Raw genomic sequence first — 19,160 nt, 5'->3', positions numbered from 1 at the left:
GATAGACTATAAAAATTCAGAAAAGTTCGAAATGTTTTCAGCTAGGCACAAAACTGCTGTTAATGATTAGCTGCATAACAAGAGATTTATCTCTGTCTTTTTTTCCTTTTTTTTTTTTTTTTGTGTGTGTGTGTGTTGCAAAGGCAACACAGCCATACTGCAGGTCTGTCTGTGCCATTCTTAGGCCACTTTCAGGCTGATTGAGAAAAGCTGGAAAGTAAACACAGGTGTTTTAAAACTGGAGCCGCTGTCATGGACAACCACAAACACCCTTAACTCTGATGTGGCAACGCCTCTTTCCCACCCTCTCTTTTTTTAAAGCATTGCCCAAAAAGAACATGTCAAATGTTTCACCTTTCACCACCTCAAAATAACTTGGAGCTTATAGCATTGTTTGGCAAATCTCAAGCAAAGAGATCATTTTTTCATTCCTTTTCAGATGTAGCCAACTCCAAATCAGTCACATAAAATAAAGAGCCATTCTATTTCTAATTATTTTATTTTCAGTGTCCACTGATTTACCTGCAAGCACCATGTTTCAAGTCGAACATTTCCTTCCTCAAATGTAATTCAGACTCCTTGTTTTCATGATTCAGGTTCAACTAAAAAGACAGTGAGGGGATTTTGCAATAACTAAACAAGAGATTTAATCCAGTGGATAAGAGGATAAATAAAAACACATAACAACAATAAAAAAAAGCCACAAATCCCCCAAACCAAAAGAATAAACCTTGGGTTTTTGATTATTGTGCAAGAATATGTACAAAACTGAAAAAGTACTCGCTGGTAAATTAGCTGTTCCAGGAAACAGCATATCCTGTTTAACAGCCATGAAGTACTGACTAGCTAGAGAAAAAGTATGGAAAGCAAAAGCAGAACAAATCCCCAGAAATTATGTAGTCACTCTTCACTTATGCAGTTGATGGGGGGGGGGGGGGGGGGGGAATTAACAAAAATGAAACAGCTACTGACAATTACAATTTAGTTCTGAAAAACTGGTAAACTAAACAGAGATGGTTACACTTGGACTGAAACTAACAGCCCCAGCAACAGTCCTTGCCCCAAAATACAGAACTGGTTCATAATCTAAATATCAAAATCTAGATCTAGCAAAAAATCCTGAAATTTTATATTCAAAGCAGCACAACCCTGACATCTATACCAACAGTGAATGTATTGCAAACATACAACACTGCTGAAAAGATAACATATGTCAAAATCAGGTCTTATTTATTGTTAAGGATGATTTTTCCTGTCATTCTCAGCCTTCAGATTTCAGAACGATTTTCTTTTTGACGTAGATGCTTACACACTCTGGTTTCAAAAACCAGACACCAGACTTACTGTGTCCTGTGCTCCAACTTAAACAAACACAAACGACTTCATAAGATAGACAGCGCTCATGCATACATTTATTTATGTTAGGACACAAGCAGGATTTTTCTTTTTTCCAGATTTTGTCCGGTGTGTTAAAGAGACAGTATTATTTATCAAAGGATCTGTCTGAACAGCCCTGAGCCTCCTCATCCCCTATTAACTTCACCAGGCATTTAAAATAGTTCACAATCTCACAAAATAGTTCTCAAGAGACGACTTGCAAAATTGAACTTTACATTAAAAATCAGTTATTGTTATTTCCTTTAGGCCATTTTATCTTGTTTTTGACAAAAATTATGAACTATTTTGAATACTTTTATATTAACCAGTAATACATGAAAAGCTTTACAGAATATAGCCAAGAGAACACAACTGTAATGAATGTAAAGCATCAAACTTCTGTCAGCAGCCAGCGTCACTCACGGTGCTGTGCATTACCTAACGAACACTTAAAAGAAATCACACACACAAGCACACTTATTAACCTATGTACGTTAAGATTGCAACAAAAGCCATAAAGAGCAAGTGGATTCACTATTTCGCCTCATTTGTTGCTATTTCTGGCCTCTGCATTAAGCACACATGACTTGAAAATCATATACCGTTGAGACTATTACACATAATGGACAAATTAGACTGAACAATATTGTGTATAAATTAGCCTGTTCACTGGTTTGCATCAGAAATACTTTTCTGTTAAAATAGGAAGGATTTATGCTTGGCTATAATACAAAGCAATAGAGTTTACTCTGATCCATTAAAAAAAAAAAAGTGCACTAGTACACTAATGGAGAAAACCATTAAACATTCTGATAGCAACAATTCAGAGACAGCCAAAAAAAAAGGGAGAGAAAAGCTTGTTGGAATAACCCTTTTTAAGTGCAAAAACTTCACCCCATACAAAGATGCAGCAACAACGGTGTTATTTACCTGCAGATCTGTGAAGTCTCAGAAAGTATGTTTTAAGCTAACAAGCTGAGTTAGGGAACTTTATCAAACCACTAACTACCATTAAACAGCAATGATAGATTTATTCCTCAGCACTACAGTGACCTCCTGGCCAAAAGCTAATTTCTCATTCCTCCAGCCTTTTGTATTCAAAGTTATTACTCAGTCACAGAAGGGGCTGATTTTTGAAGCAAGAAACTTGCATCCACATTTTGAGAGATAAGGGGTGCTTTCAGCTGCACCTAACTTAAAGAGAAGTTGTGGACACTCAGCTTTGGGCATTTATTATTTGATGCAGCTCTGGAGAGCAACTTTTTTTTTCTATGTGTCTTAAAGAACCGGCAAGAGATATACACTAAAACTGTAAAAAATACTAATAAGCTTTAACTGTGAAAAATGAATTTTACTTAATGAAACAAATTAGGAGGCTGATTTTATCTTTTAAGAAATGGGGGAAAAAACCCCATAAGAAACAGACTAAAAACTGATCCCTAAAGTTTTACTCAGATGAATAATAGGTACTCACAGAAGTAGCTTCCTGTGTGAGGCTTACTGGATTAGAACCCAATTTGTGAAAATGTTTTTTCTGGACTCAGACCTGCTATTCTAAGTTTCAGGCTGGAATGAAGTTTTCAGAGTGGAGCTCTTCAGTCCTAAAGATAGGGGTCAGAAGGGAAACAACGCAAGGGTGTGAAATACGCTGTTGCTGCTACAACGTCAACTCTGCTTGGTAATTTTTCTCAAATTACCAAAGAAAGGAAATATGAAGTCTGATGTCACTTTCTTCAAACATAAACACATCTCAGCAAGACTGCAAGTCTTTTTCTCCTAAAGAATAACTGAAAAAACAAAAATATGAGAAGCAGACATTCCTTTGTGAGGACAAAGTTAATAAAACATTTTATTTGGGAAGTAGACATGATACAATTGGAGTTTGAAGGTGCACTTAGCTCTAATATTTTAAATTTGACAACACTTGTCAAAAGATGTTAAAAATTGTTTTGTGGCCCAACAAGTCACTCAGCAAGAATAATTTTTAAGCAGCTTTTCTTTTTGTTTCAGTTAAAATTAAAATCCATGCTGTGTAATCCTTGGAGTCAATCTGTAATTAAGGAGATTTGAAGAGAGACCATGCACCGCATTAATGATAAAATTTAATATCTGTTTTAATACTCTAACATAAGAAAAAAACCCTAAGCAACATACAAAAAAGCAATCATCTCCCTATTTTGTGTGAATGCAGGATATATACACCATTACTATGTCTAGCAGCAATGCTGTATTGGATGTCAGCTTTTTGTTTATAGACCAAATGTTTCAGGATTTAGCATCTACAGAGCTTAAAACTGCATCTGCTTGAAAGTTGGCACCCGGACTTAATAGGCTAGATAAACAGATTTTATTTTATCTAGTTTGGAAAACGAGTGTTTTTGTTGTTACTGTTGTATAGCAATTCCAAACGGAAGGAGTTATCAGCAGCATTTCCAAGGTTTCAGTCACTCTCCCAGTCACTTAGCCACTCTCTCCTCCAACATCTAAGACAATTACAGCTCAACTGTAAGAAACAGGAGCAGATAACCAATTAAAACCAATTTATTTTACTTGATATTCTTAGATGCTTAAAAGTCTAACACAATACAAAAAAATTATAATATTTGGTACACTAAGTCTCTCCTCTAGACTACATGCAAGGAAAAAGTTTGAAATCTGTGTCTCTTCAAAATGCAGATAGTTGACACCAAGTAGTGTATTCAAACCATTTACTCAGTTGTTTAACACTGGAGCAAACAGTTCCATTTTTAAACTAGAAACCTGTACTAAATAGTTTCATCCTTTCAGAAAATGGGATGAAGGATTAAAGTACCAGGGCAATGAGGTATTTTACGATTCATTCATTTTTTTCGAAAGAACTCAGTAAGAAGCATGGTTAAAGCAGAGGTGCTCTTAATGAGATTTTAGGTGGAAAGGTTTTGAAGGGATACGATGTTTTTCACTGAGAAAGGGTAATAGATTCTTTTAACGTGGACATCAAAGATTTTTTCCTGTTAAAATGTCTCCTGGCCTGAGCTCTTCTGAAAGAACTAGCAAAGCATCAATGTATTCTTAGCAGATCTCGTTCTATCATGTAAGATACCTAGTTTATGAAAACAAATTTGAACAGAATCTCCTCTGATCTCTGAATATTTTCGTAACAGCCTAAATGTGTGTATAATAGCCTAAGGCTTCACAGATTTGGGACCTAGTCCCATTAAAATTTAAGTGCATGTGGAACTCACAAGCTTCGAGATCAAAGCAAGAAAGGGTTCATTTCTTCTCAAAATTTAGATCCTATGTCAGTAACTATTAATGTCAGCAGGACTGCTCTCCAGCAGTCACTACTACATATGTGCACCAAATCAGGCCTAATCTACAAGATTAGCTTCAGTGTTTGAAAGTCTGGTCCAAATGATGCTTCTAATGTAAAAAATAGTTTAAATGGTATTGATTTTTTAAAAATAAGTTCCTGCAATTTTTCAAAATATGTGGCCAAGATATTTGTAAAGAAAGAACTCTATGTGCAAGTCACACCACCACCATCTCAATAACTCCTCCAGCATAGCATGTATTTCTTTAACAAACAAACAAGCATTGAAATAATCATCTTGACTGTGATTCACAAGGAAATGGCAAATTTATGAAACTGTATGGAATCTGAACATGTCTAGTAAAACTGTGAAAGATAACATCTGTTCTTCAGTGGAGAATCAGTTCTGGAGATGGAAAATCCAGTATCAACCAACGCAGTTCAGAAAATGAAGTCCCAGAAGGTTCTTTATATATTGAATCTAACTACAAAATCACATTTGGGTCTTTGAGTTTAATTTTAAATTGCAAATTCGGCTGCTGCGCAGCTTAACACAATCACCAATACACATTAATACAACGTTCAGGCAATGTGATATACACTTATTTACCATTACACAATAGCATTTGTTACCTCAGCTTCCTATGCAAAGTTTAAAGACAGCTCTTTTCTAATTTCACCTTTTTATTGCTTTTTCATTGTAAGATATATTTACCTTACCACTAAGGAAGGCTGAATTTTGGAAGTAAAAACATAGCTGACTGAATTTTGGAGACATAACAAACTGAAGTTTTAATTGCAAACGTATTTTACAGGAGAAATCACACCTTCTTTGAGTGTTTTCGGTGAATAATTCATTTTTTGTGCAAGTGTAATGAGCAATTCTGATTCAGCTACATGACATAGCTATGCATGCAGTGTTTCTAAATATGAAGATAAACCTAATTATGTTGAGTTGAAATCCTAATGCATTGATATACTTCTGCTGATGTGGAGCTTACTTTATACCTTTCAAGTCTTCAAATAATAAAAAACAAGGCTATGTATTTCATGTGCCAAAATTCTATCTGTGCTTGTGTTAATCAGTAAAGATAATATTAATATACTTTCTGAATAGGTGGTACACCAGTGTGCCTGCACAGGTTTTTTATGATTAAGGTCTGGAAACTCAGAATTACTGAATTATCAAATTTACTACTTGACCCCTAATGTATAGCTTACTACTCTAAAGCTTCCTGCTAGAGAAAAACCAAAGTCCAGCTGCCAGTCCATAATCTCATGAGAAAAGCTGTGGAGATCTACTGGAAGACAGGTGAGGAATATTTTAGTTCATAAAGCCCACTTTCATAGAAGAAAAATAAAAAGATCAAAATAAATCCATGTCCATTCATTCCTTCTGCTCTTCAAGTATTCTCCTAATGACCTGTATGCTGCTAGGGTAGAAATACACACTTACTGCACACAAGGAGTACCTCTCTTCCCCTTAGCAACCTGAATATGTGAACAGCAGAGTCGACTTTTCTTTTACACCTCTGTGTGGCCACACACATGGAAGTCAAATCATGATTTTGCTCTTCTTTATGGGGAAAAGAAAGGGATTTTCAAAAGCCTCTCAGTGATCGAGGAGCACAAGTGCCCTAGCATCAAAAACGCACCTCTGCACCAGACCAAATAAATAGATGGGAATTAAAAAGGACAAGCAAAATGAGTCCTGACTCCTCTGAGTAAATGATGGCTAAGCACCAAGGTGCACTTTCTGGACATGGGCTCTTTTGACTTCATCTCATTCTAAAACCTAAAGTTTCTCACCTGGGAACAGAATAGGAGAGACTTTCAGATTACAGTAAAAAGATAAATAAGAGCAAACATGTAGCACCTTGAGGCTTCCGAATCAAGGCTAGTCTGCAGCCTGACAACCATACTAAGACCTAATGTTTCATCTGTCCCCGTTCTACTCTGAACCATACTTCATTTGATCACTTGCATGTAAAATGCTAGGAAAGGGTTCTCCAGTTCTGAAGAGAAATTTGGATAAACTTAAATATACAAAGACCAAAGATTCCTTTTTAGTAAATACCTAAAATTCTGAAATATTTATATTGATCCTTTATCCTATCTCTGGTTTCCTCTACCCAAGATCTAAAGTAGATTCTATCAATTCTGAGAGGCGTTTCAGATAAGGAGGTCATGGATGGGTCAGAGCAAGACCTTTGCTATTTAATGACCCTGTAGCTTGCCTTTTGCACAAGAGCTTAGGTTACTACCTTTTATACATTTTATTGTAGGACAAATAACTGACATGTCATCATGCACTCAGGCTCAAGATTTTGTTTACAGTTGCTGCTCAAACAAAAGAGGATCATTTTCCTGTGCAGCATAAACAATGAAGGGCGTACAGTAAGACACTGAAAAAATGATTGAAAATTAAGATTTACCACACTTTCTTTCTGCATGTATGAATAACAGATTTCATATGGAGAAAGAAACAAGATTTATGAAATAAAAAATAATACATAACAATGTCACTCCTCCTCTTCATTCATTAAATCTGATACCTTGTCTCCAGCATCATTTAATACTCGGTACCTCTGAGAAAGGAAAAACTTAACTTGGCTAAATATTTTCGGTACTTCTTTTGTTTTATTACAGTACGATGCTGATAGATACTTTGAAAACTATGCCAGTGAAGATTAGGGATGATATTATTAATAGGAACTAATGCTAAGGGCTTCTTTAAACATTGCAGAAAACAGTTACTATTTTATGTACAAAATGGCTTCAGATTTAGAATCTCTTAACTAAGTTTGGAAATATGTTTTCTAGTAACAGAAAGTGGCAAGTGAAGAGGAGTCCTGGTTTTCTTATAGTAAGTCTGATACATTAGGCTTCATGACTGTTTTACAATTAGATTAACATATGCCCTTTGTTCCTGATTCATGTAATCCCGAAATGAAGCTCCATACTAGTGGGAAAGTAAAACAATTTTTTTTATAGCTGTTTGAAGTGCAGCAATATGACACCTCCTCAGACATTACAAAGGTTCATAGTAGTACTACTATTGACGTGTTATTGGGCAGAAGGAAGGAAAAATGAACCCATGACTGGGGTGATAAACTATACCATTGGAGATGGCAATGAAGCTTATCATTACAGTTAGAGTTGTTGTTTTTATAAGAACTCACCTTTCCATATAAGTAGCTTTTCTAACATGATTGTGGTTTCTACAGTATGTTTTGCTTACCTATCAGATTCTGTGATTCTACTTTACAAGATACTGATGAATTTCAGTGTATTTTAGAACACACTAATTTTTTATCATTGGTTTAAGGCATGGGTGTCACCTGTATGAAGATAAGGAGTGAAACAGCAGCTAGCAGACAGCTTTCTATCTGGCCACAGGATGCCAACAGGATGTTCCACCTTCTACAACTTCAGAATGTTTATTTCAGGATATGTATTTCTAGAATACATATATCTGAGATCTGCCCCAGGCCCATAAACTATTCCAGTTTTGAGGTCCTTTAACAGAATTTAGACAAAAACCTAAAAATGCTGCAGAACATTTACAATTGAAACAGTGTGTCCTTGAAACTGGAAGGCCAAGTGGCAGTGTCACTGAGCATGGAAGGAACTTCCAGGAAGTCACCCAGACGGCTATCAAATGAATCAACCGTACAAAGTGGAATCTATCTTGTTAGAAGGAAAAACAGGTGCGTGAAAGTGCAAAGTATTTGTAAAATGATAATATAATATGTGCAGATGCACAATTACAGAATGGTTAACTGAAAAACATGGATGAGAGGGCCTTGTCAACAGGAAGTTCATGGTCACAGAAGCCTAATACCATGAAAGAGATGATTCTTTGCATACCAAAAGTGAGGACGTGGAAGCAGCCTAGATGACTGTGAGAATGATAATCCAGATTTAGAATAACCTGAAACCAAAATATTGCATTCCAAGAACCTGCTGCATTCATCAGAAATAATACTTCTGCTAATCGGACGTAGTAACACCGACTGACCCCATGGGAAGACAACTTCCACCTATGAAATGGAAACCAAAAAATAAAAGACTCAGCCCAAAGATCTGAATGACCACATCATCCCCAATGACAAAGGGACGTTTATAGTACATACAAACAGTTTGTTGATGTTTAAGATTGGAAAGAGTAATCTGGTGCCAAGAGAGATTTGAAGGCTGTCAAATAAAAAGCAACAGACCTCCAAGGAATTTTTAGTGGAGCAGATGAAAGCTGACATCAAACACAAATTGTGAATGAGTAATGAATTCCTTAATGCTTAGAACTGAATCAAAGTTCAATGAATATATCTGCCTTGGTTAAGAGACGTTCAGCATCTGTTAACAGCAGAGAAGGAAGGCTTACACTCCTTGAGCAAGGTGAGCAAACTCTTTTAGCCAAGACGCTGTTTGTTCAGTCTATCAAGACACATTCAGTGCCATTCTTGTGCAGCTGTTTACAGGCAATATGAAGCATGCTAAAATTCCTTAAGACATATAGTGCTTTAGACAAGCATAATTAATTACACAGATACAACTCTTCTCAGGATCATTTTCAGGACAAATGTTGTTCTGCCAATAAATGTTCACTCTCATCCATATATTGCTTTGCTTTGAAACAATTCTGAAAGACTTGAGGTCACAGTAAGAAAGAAACACCACTAATTGGTCTTCTTTCATTTGAACAGAGTCCAAAAAATCCTGAGTAGCTGCTGTGCAGAGAACACTGTACACACAGGGCTGCCGTGCCAGACAGTGCTGTCAGTGAAAGGACAGCCTTACGGATACAGGAAAGTGGCATGTCCAATGCAACCGAAGAAGCAAATACGAGAACTTGGGTACATTTATTTGTTTCCTTCAGTTTGAAAACAACCCAAGGCTTGAACGAGTTCAAAATTTTGGCCTGCAGTGATGCCTTAGTGAACCAAGAACACTACAAATGGCCCTGCCGCCTATCCACACAGCCACTTAATGACATCACAAGCTGACCACTGAAAATCATGCAAGTACTAATGTTACCAAACATAATTTCTCTTCAACTCCCAAGTAGATGTTTCATATAAATCAGATTTATCAGACTCTGGAAGCCTGTGTTTCTAAAGGGCCTCTGGACAACTTCACTCTCAGTGAAGGGCAAGTGTCTCACCTCATAATTTATTTCCCATGTTTTCCATCAGGGGAAGACATTGTATTCTTTGCTTATGGCACACTTAAGCAATTATTTTAACTTTCAACTCCCTATACAAATTAAGATATTTTTGGTCAATGAATGCAAATGTCTATCAGTGCTAAAACATTAATTACCAGACGGGAGGAGACTGTCACTAAGAATGTAGTTGTCACTCATGAACAACTATTCTGTCAAGATCCGCATAACTAAATAAAGCCTACCAGCCTGGATGGCTACAAAAAACAACAAAACCGGCCACTGAAAGTGATACTAGTAGGTCAAATTTCTGAACTTAGCTTTTTGACTCATGGTCAAATATGTGCGCTAAATTAGCCACTTCCTGCCTATAGGGGATACACGTAAGCAAACTGTTACACTCCTAAATATATGACAGTAGATGAAGGAGAAATCCCTGGCTGATGATCTCTGGACCTGAACTTACCAGAGGACCAGCTTATGACATCTGGCTCAAAGGAACAATTGCGTCCAAGGAAACTTCAAATGACTGCTTTAAAGATCACTCCACCAGTGCCCACATCTTTTCCACTGGGATTGCAGGGGAATGTTGGTCACTGTAGGATTATACAAGTTATTTTCTCCCTCTCCATACATACAGATAACTGGGTGGGTTGTCAGAAGTCTGCAGCAATAGCTTTTGGAGACGCTGCAGCATAAGCAGAAGGGAATGCAGAAAATTAATATTGAAGTGGAACATGGACAGAATTATTTCTGCAGGAGTTGTACACGGCCTCATTTTAGTGTTCATTTATTACACGATGCACTGGCTTACACTGCTATCCTCTGAGGCGTACAGTACTATTTAATAACACCAGCCATAAAGTGACTCATCATGTTTCTAGCACGGGTAAGAGCTGAACAGACTTGGGTCTAACCTTAGTAACACCCTTTAAGACCTTGTGATTAAGTGTTTTTGGGTGCAGCACAAGCCAAGGCTCTATTCAATGCAATAAGATTGCAACTGTATCTATTCTGTCTGATAAAGTGTCTAGGAAGCAGCAACTGAAGAAAGAGGTTTGTCCATTCTTAGCCACATCCAGATTGTCAGCAGCATGTTCCAAGTTTTACTAGGTCTTTTATTTCCACCTCCACTATGTACTTAAAAGCAATTCAAGCATTCAAACTTCAGCAAACTTCCACTCTAAAAATTAATAGTGATCTCATGTGCTTTATAACAAGTTTTACTGACAGGCTAGCAAATTCATCTCTCACATTGTCCAGGCATTTAAATGAGGGCACATACTGCATTAGGGTAGCTATTGGAGAGTGAAATGAACTCATCCTGGCTTTCTACAACCTGAACTGGACAACTCTTCTGAAAGCAGAAGAAGAGAAGGCGTCCTTCTTAGGAGAAGAAACTGAACTACTGAAATGGCTCTTGCACAGTTAGAGATTGCAGCTTACTTTGATAAATCCTCCAGTATTTTATCCTTGTGTAAGTTATTGGAAGAATAGCATGAAGAACCTTTCAGGATTAGTTGTAACAACATATTATTCGCCGGAGATAACCTCCAAGAAGCCTGTTAACTATTCCCATTGCTCCTGAAATGTTCCTGTAGTTTCAGAAAAACAGATATAGATCATAAGTAAATGAAAGGGCACGGTGTATCTCCTCACACTGAGCAGCAGATCTGCAATCTACTTCTCCTCCCCTTCTACTTCCAATATGAAGCTGGCATCCCAGTCTTGAAACATACCTATAAATTCATTTGCAAATGTGATAGCAGTCCCTTTTATAGGTAGCAGCACATGACATGCAAAATGAAAAGTATCATTACTTTAGGGTTAACTCCACAGAGTGAGCTCTCAAGCTGACCTTTCACAGGTTGATATTCTGTTAGACACGGAAGGAACAGTGCATACTGGCCAGAGGAATTCATAGCAAAATGTGAGAGAAATGGGTGGATTGTCCTACATATGAATATTGAAAAAAACCCCAACCACTCGGAAGTAAGCACAATATTTTAAAGCATCTTTTACCAAACAATAACACCATACCAACAAGTAGATCAATAGCAAGTTTTAAACTCTTTGCAGAGTAATGTCTAGTTACTTTGTAGTTAGAAACTGGAGAAAGGTGTAACACCCACTTCACCAGTGGATAGCATAGCTATTCATCTGTTAGCTATAAAATATTGGTAATCAGCAGCCAGTTTCTATCACTCACACAGCACTGCAGTTAGAAACAGGGCAACAGTCGAAATGACTGGAGTTGGCAGAGTGGTGTTCTGGATGTGGCTGGGCCTTGCCACAATCAAAACTTATGTCCTAGGTTTCTAATAAATCAACCTGATCTCTGTTGCTTCATGTAAAATGATTACGAAAGTATTGAAAGGCTTTTCTGTAAGAGTTTTCTAGAATGCAATTAATAACTACAATAAAATGCAAAAATTGTATGCTGAACTGGAATTTTAATAGAAGAGATGAGATTGGAACCTCTCAGTTTCCCACCACTGGTTCAGGCAAGTTTCCCTGGATTACAGAGCATTTCAAAAGCATGTGTGTGTGTCAGAAACAAATCAGAGTCTTTATAGCCATAAACCAGCTCTAAACTGATTAAAATGAAGCTCTGAAACTTCAGCTCTGAACCTCTAAACATAAAAACATCGTTAGAATTACTTAGTTTTCGCAGATAGGGGCCACAGTTACTATCTTCTGAAAGAAGCACTTTATTCCATAGTCAATATTATATGCATAAATAGCATAAATACTCCATGCTTTTCAACAGTAGCAAACATTTTAAACTTCATGTTAAAGCTTTTCTTAATTTTTTTTAAGCTCTTATGACATCAGATTCTCCTGGGATCGTGCTCTTCGTGCATGATACGTTGACTAGTCAGCTGGGTTTGTTTTTGTGGTTGGCATTGTCAAGCAGATACGGAAAAATGGTTTCTACTCTAAGAATCTGGGAAATTCTAAGAATCAAAACAGAGCTTAATAAAATTTATGACAGGCATCAGGGAGTACTTAATTTAAGTCTTCTAGAGTGGCTTTTTCACAGGCATCATCACTGGAACAACTACCAAACTGCTATGCATGTTGGATTTCCTGCCCTTAACACAGTTCTTCTGTGTCAGCAGAAAGCAGATGACATCCGCTACAATTGCTTTATGACACTACTGTAGACGAACTTCTGACAGCTCCTTCAGGTGACTTTCTTGCCTCTGACTCTAAATTTATGATATTCTTAATAAAACCATGGAAGCATGTAGGATGAATTCTACAGAAAATCACAACTAAAAAGATTGATTAGTCAGAAAAACATAACAAAACAAGCCAATCATAACCAAAGATTAACATCTTAACAGCTCTGAAGGAGGTGAATAACCTTTACAAGTTCTAATGACATCATACTTGGATGGAGTAAACTCATTTAGTCACTAAAGGGCACCTGATTTGTGTATCATCATGAAACAGCCCTCCTCTCCATTTTGAGAGTTTGGCTTGGAAGTAAAATTAGTATGTCTCTCTGGTCTTCAAAGCAGATTAATAGCTGCTTTCAGAAGAATGTACCACCTAATTAAAAATTACAAGATAAATCAGGCCTGTGAAAAAGTCACCTCTCCCTATGTTTCATTCAAATCCAGTTAAACCTTTTCCACGAATTTTCACATTAAGTTATTTGTTTCACAAGACTTATTTCCTATTCTTCTTCAACTGAGTAAAGAGGACATTCACACTGGCAAAATCTTTATTCTTCTTTAGGAAAATGTATTACTTAAAACTCTACATTTCAAAACTACACACTACAAAGCTAACAACAATAAAATGATCCACAACAATATTTGAATACTAATGAAAAAATAGCAATTCTTCAACTTTTCTATGTTTAATTGAATCAGTTATTTCAGTGTATTGTGGGAATACATTTATTAGAATCAGTAGAGACCAAATGTTAATTATGAAGGCCAAGCACAAATGAATAATCTTACGTATAGACCCTGACACATTAGAACTGCAAAGCACTCTGCAGATCTTACTTTATGAAAATGTACTAAAAGCGCAAATGTATAGGCCCTTAGGAAGCAATTATCCCTAAAAGATTTAGCTATAATTCAATCTGAAATATTATAAGAGATTTTTTTAAATGGTTTCACAAAGAAGAGGATTATTTTACTTTAACTATGGAAATAGGGGCCCGCATGCTTCTCTGAATGACCTCTGTGCAGTTGTGGGCATTGCCTGGAGGGAAGAGTGCAATTGGCCTTTTCGTTCCATTAATACAATTCCCTATGACCAATACGAATATTATAAAAATTAGGAGTGCCAGTTTGGCATTGTGGGACTGAATGGCCCACATCACTATAAGGAATGTTCTATGCAACAAATACATTAAATATGGAAATTTTAGATCACATACTACTAATATGTATGTGTATTGGGTTTGCGTGGCAAGGTTTTGGTAGTGGAGGGAGGCTACAGGGGTTACTTCTGTGAGAAGCTGCTAGAAGCTTCCCCTATGTCTGACAGAGCTAATGCCAGCCGGCTGCAAGACAGACCCGCTGCTGGCCAAGGCCAAGCCCATCAGTGATGGTGGCAGCGCCTCTGGGATAACATATTTAAGAAGGGGGAAAAAGTTACTGCGCAGCAGCAATTGCAGCCGGAGAGAGGAGTGAGAAGATGTGAGAGGAACAACTCTGCAGACACCAAGGTCAGTGAAGAAGGAGGGGGAGGAGGTGCTCCAGGCGCCAGAGCGGAGATTCCCCTGCAGCCTGTGGGGAAGACCATGGTGAGGCAGGCTGTCCCCCTGCAGCCCATGGAGGACCCCACGCTGGAGCAGGTGGATGCCCGAAGGAGGCTGTGACCCCATGGGAAGCCCACGCTGGAGCAGGCTCCTGGCAGGACCTGTGGCCCCGTGGGGAGAGGAGCCCACGCTGGAGCAGGTTTGCTGGCAGACTTGTGACCCTGCGGGGGACCCACGCTGGAGCAGTCTGTGCCTGAAGGACTGCACCCCGTGGATGGCACCCACGCTGGAGCAGTTGGTGAAGAACTGTAGCCCATGGGAAGGACCCATGTTGGAGAAGTTTGTGGAGGACTGTCTCCTGTGGGAGGGACCCCACGCTGGAGCAGGGGAAGAGTGTGAGGAGTCCTCCGCCTGAGGAGGAAGGAGCGGCAGAAACAACGTGTGATGAACTGACCCAAACCCCCATTCCCCATCCCCTGTGCCACTTGGGGGGAGGAGGCAGAGAAAATTCAGGAGTAAAGTTAAGTCCAGGAAGAAGGGAGGGGTGGGGAGAAGGTGTTTTTAAGATTATCCTACTCTGATTTGACTGGTAATAAATTAAATTAAGTCGAGTCTGTTTTGCCCATGACGGTAATTGGTGAGTGATCTCCCTGTCCTTATCTCGACCCATGAGCCTTTCGTTACATTTTCTCTCCCCTGTCCAGCTGAGGAGGGGAGTGATAGAGCGGCTTTGGTGGGCACCTGGCATCCAGCCAGAGTCAACCCATCATAGTATGACAGAGATTAGTTACGAAGAGCTATCTTACCAAAGACGTGCAGATGTTATATTGCACAGTAAGATGAAATGGCACAGTATAGGTCTATACAGCATGCCTTACGTGCCATATGTTCTATTTGTCACATGATCCTCAGGTGTGACATGGGATCTAAAAATGTAAAAACAAAAGTATGCAAGAGTGCTTACATCATCTTTGTGATTTCCAGATCCTGGATCTGGCCAATATACTGCCACCACACCTCTCCCACAGTTACAATCTGTCTCTCTGCTGTTTTGCCTCACTGAGGAGTCTATGGTCTGCTACTGCCTCAAAGAAGGGTGGCAGTAGTCCTGTGAGCTAATATAACTAAAAATAAAGCTGAAAGCTTGCAGCTTTTCTTACCTATTAGACCATACCATCAGTGGAATGAAATAGGTTTCTTGTGGATTGGTCTTACACTTTTTTCCTTCTGAGCAACTCACTATTGTGAGATGATTTTAAAAAGTAAGAAAGAAACAATACCCATTGGGTTTTGTTGCTAAGTGTATTTCAGGATCCCATAGAGGTAATGATCTCATCTTTTATCACAAACTTTTATGCCATCCTTAATCTAGCTGATCCTGATTACTGTATTTTTATCCAGTTAAGAGTGCAAGTATCCTTGCACCACATCTGATATTTACACTTCTGTTACTCCCTGAAGAAAATCTAAAGCAGATCAAATTCCTCATCTGCCACCCATAACCAGAACACATCCTTTGCCAAACTGAATCAGACAACATGAATTAAGTTTAAGAGGGCAGGGAAAATCAAAGAGGTTTTTTTTTTTAAATTTCTTCACAGAAACTGTCCTGGATAGACACAGAAGGAATACCTGGACTCCTTCTGCACGACAGGTGTTTACATCTGAATTAATAGTACATGGCACAGTTCCCAGTTTGCACATGGAGGTGGTTAAAGTAGATGTAGTTCTCTGGATCATGGTGAAAATAAAAATAGTTGTGCTGATATTTAACTGTGCACCACAGAGACAAATGGCCTGTCCTATTTCTCTGAAAATAGATGACCAGAGGGTGATCTGCAGCGGAGAGGAGACAGGAGGGGATTCTTGGGTCTGTACATGCATTCTGCGTGTAGCACTTACGATAGCTACTGAGCGCATACAAGAGGCAGGAGGTGGCAGCTAACAAGAAGAGTGTTTCACAGGGGAGGTGTGTGCCAAGAGCCCACAGTGCGTTACCTGTCAGCTGGCTCCGGCTGGATATTTCTCCAGCAGGGAGCTCTGCCACTGATGGCAGCAGGAGCACCCTGGCCACCCGCAGCCAGGCCCAGAGCACCGGCCAAACCCATTTCTAAAGGAGTCGCTGACAAGACTTTCATCCCTACCAGCCAGTCCATATTTTCTAGGCTGTACCTACACTAAAAAGGGGTGATAAGCTTTTCATTTACATGAGTGCTTAGATCAGGATGAGTGTTCATATGCTGTACATCAAAGCTAACTACTATTGCCAATATTTCATGGGGGCATTTTAAAGTTTTCAAGGTCAAGAATTCAACTTGACCCATCGGCTTTTTAAAAAGTACTCCAATGGACCTGTCCTCACTGTAGGCAACAGTAATATGAACTGAGACAAACTCTACAGAGGTACAATATTAAAAAGAGTTCAACTTTACCAAAAATTGAAAAGCATTCCTTTTTTCCTCCCCAGACTCTCATCTCTAAGAGACTACGACCAATTAACCTCTAGCTTTGAAAAATCAAAAAATGCCTGTGACAGCCAGAAATTAAATTCTTTAAAGATTAGGTGCTGGGAGAGCAATATCAGGCTTAGAATGAAATCCTAGTAACACTCTGAACTATTAAGTCACTTCTTGCTCTGAAAATATAATTATTCTGTAAGCATTATGTCAGGCAATATTAAATGTAAAAAGTGTAGTTTCAATAAAACACTTCTGTTTTCTAACAGAAAGACTCTGTGCATAATATTTTCAATCACACAGAAAAAACAAGTCAGCATGCAATTAATGAAAAACAATACTATGTTCAGTAAGTAGCATCCTCGGCAAGTACTAACTTTTAGTGATACCAGATTCAAAACAATACTATTATTGTGGTCAGAAACAGCCCTGAATGTTTACGATCTCTATTTCTAGTCATCTGAGCATGTATTGCTTTCAGTATTGCACACCTGATTTTGTAATATTCACCACGGATTCTGACGGCAATTATAAACCCATGGAACATACAGCATTTGTGTGGCACACAGCCTCTCTCCGTTTATACTTTTTTTTTTTACTGAGAAACGTCAAACTACACAAGGATTTACCTTTATTCTTATACTTTGCATCGGTCAAGTTGTTGCATGAATAATGATGTTTCCCAAATAAAAAAAAAAGAAAAAGGAGGCTGAGGAAAATCTGCCTATAAATGAGATACGTTTGGATCTTACTGCCTAAATCAAACACATTTTAAAAATAACAACACAGTATCAACAGAGTAACTTCTATATTTATATAACTCCACTACCCATAAAAGAGATTTTTAAGAATACAGTGGTTGAATAGGTGTGCATGATGCTTGCACGTCTTACCTGGCATAGTCTCTTATCAGGGCTAGCGCTGAGATTGCTCATTATGTAGCTATCAATTCCACTGATGTTACAATTTCCCTTTCTCAAAGCAGCAATAACCTGTCACTTTACACTGTCCTTCCTCTGACCCTCTCCCGCCTCTCTGCTCATTTTTGTTCTTATTGACAAGACTTATTATTCCTCCTCCCAATTCCAACCAGCTACCCTTTTGCAAATAGTAGTATCAACTATGTGGTCACTAGTAGTATAGGTCAACAATGTTATTAATATAGCACACACTGCTGTGAGCAGATCAAACAGCCATGCTTTAAAATATTAGTTTTGCAAAGGTACCATAAGGCAAACAGTTGCAGTTTTCTTCACGTTATAAAATGCAATATTGCAAGGACAGACCCCAAGAATTTAGCGTTAATTACCAGCCCAATAATTTGGAGGATATGCTTTTTTTTTCCTGGTTGTTTTCATACACAAAATAAAATAAAACCATAACAGAAGGGTGCTGTATCTGTGTTTAAAGAAGGGGTTGTTGGCAAACACCATAGCTCACTTCTGCTGAAATGTACACAACTGATATATGCAGCCCAGAAAGCTGGCACCAGGGGCTTACAACCTTAATTTGCCTGCAAGAAGAAATGGAGATTTACCTTCAGAGCACGTTCTTGATTGTTTTCAGCAGTCAGATGTCTCGTGTTGTTTGCTGAAGTCTGGTTCTGCTCTTTCAGATGATGAAGCTCCTGCTCCAGCCGTTTGCACTGCAACGAGGAAAGAATCCCATTAAGTAGAGGAGTGTGGGCATATTTTTTTCAACAAGCCAAATGAATTAAGGTAAATAACCCCATCACCATTTCTGCAGTAGTGAAAGTATCAGACAAAAGCAAGTTACAATCCCAGACCAGTACTAGAGCTACATTTTTTAAATGTGCATCATTATTCAGTTTCTTCCTGGTCCAATTGTATGCCAAAAAAAGCTAAGTTTAGATCAGATAAAACATTTTGCAGAATGTTTTAAAAAGTCTTAAAAACGTTGGGTTGAATTTCTGCTCCTAGTTATGCTGATATAAGGCCAGATTTTGGCTTTTATGTATTAAGTGGATATAAAGAAAGCAATACATGCTTTTAGAAAAGCAAGCAAATGAAAGACCCTCCTCCCAAACCCAGGACTCAGCCTCTTATTAGAAAATATACATGTAATTTTTATACCTGTATTTTTCATGCTAAGAGATCACTCTAATTCCCAAACACACACCACATC

At 38.3% G+C, this 19,160-nt stretch overlaps 1 protein-coding gene across 1 annotated transcript in view; it reads right to left on the bottom strand.

Moving 5' to 3' along the window:
• The window catches only part of MIPOL1 (mirror-image polydactyly 1), a 165,151-nt gene that overhangs the window by 79,784 nt on the left and 66,207 nt on the right, over positions 1 to 19,160 (bottom strand). The window contains exon 10 of the mRNA XM_050897480.1: positions 18,553 to 18,660. Coding sequence (XP_050753437.1) covers positions 18,553 to 18,660 — 108 coding nt within the window. The remainder of the gene's footprint in view (positions 1 to 18,552; positions 18,661 to 19,160) is intronic.

This window comes from Gymnogyps californianus, chromosome 5, assembly GCF_018139145.2.
Source record: "Gymnogyps californianus isolate 813 chromosome 5, ASM1813914v2, whole genome shotgun sequence".
In the NCBI taxonomy this organism is placed as follows: domain Eukaryota; kingdom Metazoa; phylum Chordata; class Aves; order Accipitriformes; family Cathartidae; genus Gymnogyps; species Gymnogyps californianus.
The sequence above is the reverse complement of the archived record's forward strand: the minus strand, read 5'-3'. Positions and strand labels throughout refer to the sequence as shown.